Genomic DNA, 8,762 nt, shown 5'->3' with positions numbered 1-8,762 from the left:
TGAATTTAATGTTCATTTCTCTACCATAAGCCGTCTCCAAAGGCGTTTCAGACAATTTGGCAGTACATCCAACTGGCCTCACAACCGCAGACCACGTGTAAACACACCAGCCCAGGACCTCCACATCCAGCATGTTCACCTCCAAGATCGTCTGAGACCAGCCACCCGGACAGCTGCTGCGACAATCGGTTTGCATAACCAAAGAATTTCTGTACAAACTGTCAGAAACCGTCTCAGGGAAGCTCATCTGCATGCTCGTCGTCCTCATCAGGGTCTCGACCTGACTGCAGTTCGTCGTCGTAACCGACTTGAGTGGGCAAATGCTCACATTCGATGGCGTCTGGCATGTTGGAGAGGTGTTCTCTTCACGGATGAATCCCTGTTTTCACTTTTCAGGGTAGATGGCAGACAGCGTGTGTGGCGTCATGTGGGTGAGCGGTTTGCTGATGTCAGCGTTGTGGATCGAGTGGCCCATGGTGGCCGTGGGGTTATGGTATGGGCAGGCGTATGTTATGGACAACGAACACAGGTGCATTTTATTGATGGCATTTTGAATGCACAGAGATACCGTGACGAGATCCTGAGGCCCATTGTTGTGCCATTCATCCACGACCATCACCTCATGTTGCAGCATGATAATGCACGGCCCCATGTTGCAAGGATCTGTACACAATTCCTGGAAGCTGAAAACATCCCAGTTCTTGCATGGCCAGCATACTCACCAGACATGTCACCCAATGAGCATGTTTGGGATGCTCTGGATCGGTGTATACGACAGCGTGTTCCAGTTCCTGCCAGTATCCAGCAACTTCACACAGCCATTGAAGAGGAGTGGACCAGCATTCCACAGGACACAATCAACAACCTGATCAACTCTATGCGAAGGAGATGTGTTGCACTGTGTGAGGCAAATGGTGGTCACACCAGATACTGACTGGTTTTCTGACCCCCCCAGACCCCCCCAATAAAGCAAAACTGCACATTTTAGAGTGGCCTTTTATTGTGGCCAGCCTAAGGCACACCTGTGCAATATTCATGCTGCCTAATCAGCATCTTGATATGCCACACCTGTGAGGTGGGATGGATTATCTCGGCAAAGGAGAAGTGCTCACTAACACAGATTTAGACAGATTCGTGAACAATATTTGTGAGAAATGGTCTTTTGTGTATGTAGAAAAAGTTTTAGATCTTTGAGTCCAGCTCACGAAAAATGGGAGCAAAAACAAAAGTGTTGTATTTATATTTTTGTTCAGTGTATATATATGAACTTGAGTATAATACAGTGTTACATATGAAACAAATGTAAATTACAAGTATCTTGTTTGCTATTAGTCTCAGACTTTTGGACCTTACTGTAGCTCAAAGCATCATACTTCAGTACAGCCTCACAAAGCCGCTAGCATGGCTTTATACTCTTAAGGGCCGTCCACACCAAGAACGATAACTATTATAAAAGCATCTGGTTTTATAACACAAGTAGATGGAGGAGTCCACATCTTAATGTTGGGATCAATGGACTCCACAAATGATTTGTTCATTTGTGTAACATTAAACTGGACATGTAAAAGCATTTCCTGTAAGTTCAGCACACTCAAAATGGCAGCTCAAGTCCCCTTTGTTCTTCTGACAAAGTACGGCCAAATGAACTAAACTATTTGGACTCTCCCCAAATGAGGATCACAGCTGCAGGATGATCTGCCTGCCCTTCCTCCGCTTCTTCTCAATTCCCTGCTGCCAGAACTCGGAAAAAAGACTCTCTCCTCCACTATGGCTCTCTAATCAACACATGTGGCCTGCTCAAAGCAGAAAAACAGGATTTCCCTCTCATCACGGCAGAGGACCAACCTGAAGGCTCCTGGTAAACAAGTTAGCACCAGCAGCAAGACACAAAGTCAGCTGACTAACTTCTCAAGCAAAGTGTAAAATTCAGCTTTTTTATTTGGTTCTGAGTTTTCACCAAAGATATGTAAATGAATACAAAATAAATGTTCAGATACACAGTAGGCTCGATATTCCAACAAGGTAACGTGTAGAGAAACAAACTATTTGGTCATGACAACTTGTTTGCCCGGTATTTGACTTAAAGAAGACAAACATACAGTACAGGCCAAAAGTTTGGACACACCTTCTCATTCAATGCATTTTCTTTATTTTCATGACTATTTACATTGTAGATTCTCACTGAAGGCATCAAAACTATGAATGAACACGTGGAGTTATGTACTTAACAAAAAAAGGTGAAATAACTGAAAACATGTTTTATATTCTAGTTTCTTCAAAATAGCCACCCTTTGCTCTGATTACTGCTTTGCACACTCTTGGCATTCTCTCCATGAGCTTCAAGAGGTAGTCACCTGAAATGGTTTTCCAACAGGCTTGAAGGAGATCCCAGAGGTGTTTAGCACTTGTTGGCCCCTTTGCCTTCACTCTGCGGTCCAGCTCACCCCAAACCATCTCGATTGGGTTCAGGTCCAGTGACTGTGGAGGCCAGGTCATCTGCCGCAGCACTCCATCACTCTCCTTCTTGGTCAAATAGCCCTTACACAGCCTGGAGGTGTGTTTGGGGTCATTGTCCTGTTGAAAAATAAATGATCGTCCAACTAAACGCAAACCGGATGGGATGGCATGTCGCTGCAGGATGCTGTGGTAGCCATGCTGGTTCAGTGTGCCTTCAATTTTGAATAAATCCCCAACAGTGTCACCAGCAAAACACCCCCACACCATCACACCTCCTCCTCCATGCTTCACAGTGGGAACCAGGCATGTGGAATCCATCCGTTCACCTTTTCTGCGTCTCACAAAGACACGGCGGTTGGAACCAAAGATCTCAAATTTGGACTCATCAGACCAAAGCACAGATTTCCACTGATCTAATGTCCATTCCTTGTGTTTCTTGGCCCAAACAAATCTCTTCTGCTTGTTGCCTCTCCTTAGCAGTGGTTTCCTAGCAGCTATTTGACCATGAAGGCCTGATTCACGCAGTCTCCTCTTAACAGTTGTTCTAGAGATGGGTCTGCTGCTAGAACTCTGTGTGGCATTCATCTGGTCTCTGATCTGAGCTGCTGTTAACTTGCGATTTCTGAGGCTGGTGACTCGGATGAACTTATCCTCAGAAGCAGAGGTGACTCTTGGTCTTCCTTTCCTGGGTCGGTCCTCATGTGTGCCAGTTTCGTTGTAGCGCTTGATGGTTTTTGCGACTCCACTTGGGGACACATTTAACGTTTTTGCAATTTTCCGGACTGACTGACCTTCATTTCTTAAAGTAATGATGGCCACTCGTTTTTCTTTAGTTAGCTGATTGGTTCTTGCCATAATATGAATTTTAACAGTTGTCCAATAGGGCTGTCGGCTGTGTATTAACCTGACTTCTGCACAACACAACTGATGGTCCCAACCCCATTGATAAAGCAAGAAATTCCACTAATTAACCATGATAAGGCACACCTGTGAAGTGGAAACCATTTCAGGTGACTACCTCTTGAAGCTCATCGAGAGAATGCCAAGAGTGTGCAAAGCAGTAATCAGAGCAAAAGGTGGCTATTTTGAAGAAACTAGAATATAAAACATGTTTTCAGTTATTTCACCTTTTTTTGTTAAGTACATAACTCCACGTGTTCATTCATAGTTTTGATGCCTTCAGTGAGAATCTACAATGTAAATAGTCATGAAAATAAAGAAAACGCATTGAATGAGAAGGTGTGTCCAAACTTTTGGCCTGTACTGTACATTTCCTTTTAAGGTGTATCTTTTGCTATAGACTTTATTCGCAAGATTCTGTTGCTTTGTAGAGAACATTTCCAGTTTAAGCTGCTTTTTTTAATAACTAATTTCAGAAATTAAGAAAAAAAAATCCACAAAAAGCAAATCAGACATTTATTTTTTAAATTACTACAAGCACACATAGAAAAGAAAAAGACAATATTTCTACATTTTATCATCTTTCTTCTACTTTTGAACAATTTGTAGATGACACAGAGTCTTGTGTATTCCTTTGAAAACTACTAATATATTATTTCAGTATATTTGTTGGGTGTCTTTTAACATTCTTATGACTGCACCATCAGTTTTTTTTTTGAAATCACTTCTTGTTTGCAGCTCTCATCACACCGGAATAAACTACAGTTTTATGTTAGTGGGTTCATACACTTAAAGACAGCTTTATAGTTATTTCTGTAGGGTGTTTTTAAATTGCAATATGTGTTAAGAATGATCTACTTGATTTGTAGAAATGTTATGATAATGCAATCGTTTTTTTAATTTATACTCAATTGACCGACATTTGTGTGTTAGAAGTGAGAATTCTACCATTTACATCAAATAAAACACCAAAAGAGATGGTATATAGCATCAATAAGGAGTCACATTATCATTATTTTGTTTACTGTTGTTTTTGATTTCCATTTCATTTTTAATAACCTCTTCACAGATGCCTTGATTTCCTGTGTCTGCAGAACATAAATGATTGGATTCAACATGGGAGGAAAGATGGAGGTTAGAGACAGGTTTATGATCCTGTCATTTGGATGTATTTTTTCCATCAGGGTAAATGTGATTAACATTGGAATGAAATATATTGCCACCAATAAGAGATGAGCGATGCAAGTTTTAAAGGCCTTCAGTCCTTCTTGAACCGTGGCCACTTTAGCCAAAGTACAGCCAATATACAGGTAACTTAACAAGATAAAAAGAAGTGGAAGCCAAAATATCAGAACAGGGTACAAACAACTGACAACATAATTGGGAAAATGGTCATTGCACGAAAGCCGGTATAGCTGGCCATGGTCACAGAAATAGCTGTTTATAACCACAGACTTACAGATGGAAAGTCTTGTCAGGAGGCCAACTGCAATGAGTACTGCAATTATGACAAAGACCCAGAAAGAGGCAATCAAAGACAGCATGAACCTGTGAGTCACCTTCACTTGATAGTGCAGTGGGTAAATGATAGCTATCAGTCTGTCATAGGACAGTGCAACCAGATTAAATGACTGCATCGAAAGGCAGGTGTAGCAGAAAAAAAGGAACGTCAAGCAGTCATTGTAAGGGATGTAGTGATGGTTAAACAGAAAGATATCAAGAACCTTTGGCACCAAAGCAGTGTTACCAAACAGGTCCACAAAAGCCAAATTAAAAACTGCAACATATTTTGGAGTTCTCAGATTATGATCCAAGTATATTACCGCCATCACAACTGTGTTTCCCAGCACTGAAACAACATAAACAAAAAAGAGAAAGACACAGTAATGTTTCATTTTTGGGATGCCACTTATTATGAAATATGCAGGATGCACAAAAGTGATGTTTTTCCCAAGAGCTGAGTTAAATAACTCCATAATAAAACTGTCCACAATGCAGTGCCCTCTTCTTTGCCTCAGCATCAATACTGTGTTGTTTTATGTGTATGGAAATGAGCTCCTCTCTCTCTCTCTCTCTCTCTCTCTCTCTCTCTCTCCCTCTCTCTCTCTGGTAACTGAGGTGAGTCAAGCTTTATCTGTTTGAACAGGAGTGGCTACGAGGAGGAGCAGTCCTCCTTAGCATTTCTGTCAAATAAGGTTAATGTCTGTTCCCCTGTGTCTATTGTGTGTAAGCCACGTCATCAGACAAGCCCAGTTCAATCCAATCAACTGACTCCAGTTTACTAGGCACAAATCTATAGAGCATCCATTGTATAAGACTGTAGTTCAGTGAGTAACTAGTCAACTAGGTCACATTTACATGTATACATGTATTTATTTATATTCATTTATACATTTCCATCATTGACAATGTGAAAATGGGTCACTCACAGTGATTAACTTAACAGCAGGGTTTGAAGCAAGAAAAAATCCTCTGCCTGAAATTTTTTTAGAGGGCATTGGGGGTGGGGGGGGCATGGGCTTCTGCGCTAGGGGGGTCCAGGGGCATGACCCCCCCCCCCCCCCCCCGGATAAAATTTTGAACATTTGACATCTAAATGAATTAATCTGGTTGGGGCCAGGCAATTTTAGGCAATTCTGAGCAACAAGAGGCAGAATAGGAAGACAACAAAAACGTCTGCATTAAAATGTACATTTTACATCAGTTGAGGCTTGAACTCACGACCTTTGACATCAAGGAGTATCTTCTATCTCTTTGAATTGCAGCCCCCAACCTGTAGCCATTTCTCTCTCTCTCTCTCTCTTCCTCTGTGTGTGTGTGTGTGTGTGTGTATGTGTTTTCATCTCTCTCGTGTCTAGACCAAACTGAACAAATATTTATAGACGGACAAGCAACATCATAATTAAACAGGCTTTTATTTTTAGAATTTATTTTATTTTGAAAATTGGCCGGATTCTCTCGTCTTTTCTGTGTCTGACTTCCTGTTTGGTACGATCCACTCTATCCAGCTTAACAGAAGCGCTCGCAGCTCGCGTGAAAAATAGACCAGACGCCGAACTGAAGCACTGCAGTGCGCGAGCCTCCATGGGCGCTCTGCTTTGCTCAGCAGCCTGTGTGGACAGTCAGTCAGATAGGTTAACATGGGCGCCGATTGAAAACTGCCTCCGCTGCTGGGCGCTGCGCTTCGAATATTCCTGCGCCGGAAATCCAGCACCGTGCCGGAGAACTTCAAGCCCTGTAAAAGGAATCATCACCTGTATCTGCAGCTCTCCTCCCCACAACTCTACTATTTTGTTTCACTCTTACTGCTCTCATAGCATTGTTTTTGGCCACAGCAGACAGCTGTTTTCATTACAAAACAAAAAACAAAAAAACAAACACTGCACACCATCTGCTCAACACAAAACAGCAGACACAGTTAGCAACTAGCTGGAGAACATAGTGGAGCATCTAGCAGCCAGAGGCCCTTGGGAGTTCTAGACACCAAAAAAAAAAAAAAAAGAAGCTAAAAGTGAAGGAATATTGGACTTACATTTATGAAGTGCCCAGAAATACGACTCATAATTAAATGATCGTGTTGCTCTGCACAGTAACTGTGGGATAAGTAAAGCTTGCCATTTAAACTTAAAGGCGATATGACAATGTTGTGTTCACAAGCACAAAGTGGCAAAAAAACAAGTTCTCTAACCCATAAAACCACATAGTTTGTATGTTCCTACCCTCTATATATGACCCACAGGAACACTTCCTAAATTAGTGTCCCTACTGCTGGACAACCAAATAGCTTGTATATGACCATCGCCAAAACTCCTTGGCCAAAGCATAATTTTTAGAAAAAAAAAAAAGAAATCATGCTTTGGCTTAAAATAATATGTCCATGCACTGGTCTCATGGATGAAATTACCCGTCCATCACCCCCCCTTTCAACTTAAGCAGACTTTGTCTGTATTTTATCTATGTTGAAAGGCTTTTTATACCCTGTAGGTCTGTCGCACTTTCCATTGTTTTTCTTTTCTGTATTGTCTTATTGTTTTTTGGTTTTTTTTGTTTTTTTTTTTGGTACTTCATGTACTTTCATTGTTATTTGACACTGTTGTTAAGCACTTTGGGTACCTTTGGGTTTTGTAAAGGGCTATAGAAATAAATGTTGATTGATTGATTTGTCACTCCTTATACTATGTCACCTGACTTCCTCCATTGTTCCTATAGTAATTACGACAGCCACTGCAGGTTATCACATGAGTACGGATCAGAATTTCTGTTTGTAAAAATTACCTATGTGGTTGTATTTTGGAGGAGGACATTCTCCAAAACCATGTTATTACTGGTGTAAATGTATTGTTTTCTATCGAGTTATTCTGAGGAGAAAATGAATAAATATCTCTGAACAATCATTCAGGTATATTTGTTATGCTTGAAATGACAAACTTGAACTTGAAATTGATGGGGAAACCTAGTCTTAGTGTATGGAAATGTTTCTCTCTATAACCATAAGCAACCAAAATACAAGTCATGTCAAAATTACATACTAAAATGACAGAACCTCACAGACAAATTAAAAACATTGGGATAACATGCTTCAATCTAAAAAGGTTTGGTAAAGTTTCATGTAGTAAAAAGGAGCCAATAAGAAAACTAGAGGGCTTTCCTTCTTCATCTTTGAACTGTAGCTTTGAGTTATCCATGATGTGAATGTACAGACTGCTGACAGATCTCCTAGTCACAAAATAAATGCAAATTTAGTGTCTAGATGCAGCATGAATGCTCAATTATGATGCTGAGAAACATCACAACATTTGATTACAATTAAATAATTTATGTTAATTTGAGAATACACAATTTAGCTTCTTCATAAGGTTTTGATTTTTCATCAAGATATGAAAATGTGTTAAAAATAAACTTCCATATACATAGTAGACTGTATGCTCCTGTAAAGGGACATAAACTGCTTGATTACAATTACTTGTTTGCTTGATTATTTATTTAGAAATACAACCATCTGTGTGAGGTTTTGATTTCACACCAATCTTCACATCTGATCTCATTTAGTAATTTAGGCTGTGACTCTCAAGAACATCTTCAGCATACGCTTCTTCCATAATTTTATACCCCTGTAATAGTAATTCAAATGCTTTTTTAAAATTGTTTTTCACAAACTGCCAGCACAAAAAAGAGAATTTTTAGATTATATGTTCTTTGTAATTTCCCTAAAACTTTATATATTTGGTATGCTGGGTTTCTGTAAACCTTGTAGAATGAATAAGACACACATTATCCATTGCTTTACTTGTTTCTGCAGTTCTCACACAAGCAGAAACAACACTATGACGATACAACAATTCATACACTGTAGAAGAAGTATGTTATAGTTTTGTTCAAAAATGAATTATTTGATCAACAAACAC

The 8,762-nt window shown here is 40.1% G+C and overlaps 1 protein-coding gene across 1 annotated transcript; it reads right to left on the bottom strand.

Annotated features, from left to right (window-relative positions):
• Positions 1-1,677: 1,677 nt before the first annotated feature.
• On the bottom strand, positions 1,678-5,333 carry LOC117269705 (olfactory receptor 1F1-like). The gene is made up of 3 exons (XM_033646949.2): positions 4,412-5,333; positions 1,958-1,996; positions 1,678-1,775 (listed from the first exon to the last, which is right to left on the bottom strand). The coding sequence occupies exons 1-3, from the start codon at positions 5,331-5,333 to the stop codon at positions 1,678-1,680; spliced, it is 1,059 nt and encodes a 352-aa protein (XP_033502840.2).
• Positions 5,334-8,762: the final 3,429 nt, after the last annotated feature.

Source organism: Epinephelus lanceolatus, chromosome 11, assembly GCF_041903045.1.
Source record: "Epinephelus lanceolatus isolate andai-2023 chromosome 11, ASM4190304v1, whole genome shotgun sequence".
Classification (NCBI taxonomy): domain Eukaryota; kingdom Metazoa; phylum Chordata; class Actinopteri; order Perciformes; family Serranidae; genus Epinephelus; species Epinephelus lanceolatus.
This window is presented reverse-complemented; position numbering and strand designations above follow the sequence as displayed.

Coding starts and splice junctions, on each gene's coding strand:
- LOC117269705 (XM_033646949.2), bottom strand. CDS start 5,333: ATGGAGTTATTTAACTCAGCTCTTGGGAAAAACATCACTTTTGTGCAT. Junction 1,997..4,411: donor GGCATCTGTGAAGAGGTTAT/TAAAAATGAAAT, acceptor GAGCCTACTGTG/TATCTGAACATTTATTTTGT. Junction 1,776..1,957: donor TATTCATTTACATATCTTTG/GTGAAAACTCAG, acceptor TGTGTTGATTAG/AGAGCCATAGTGGAGGAGAG.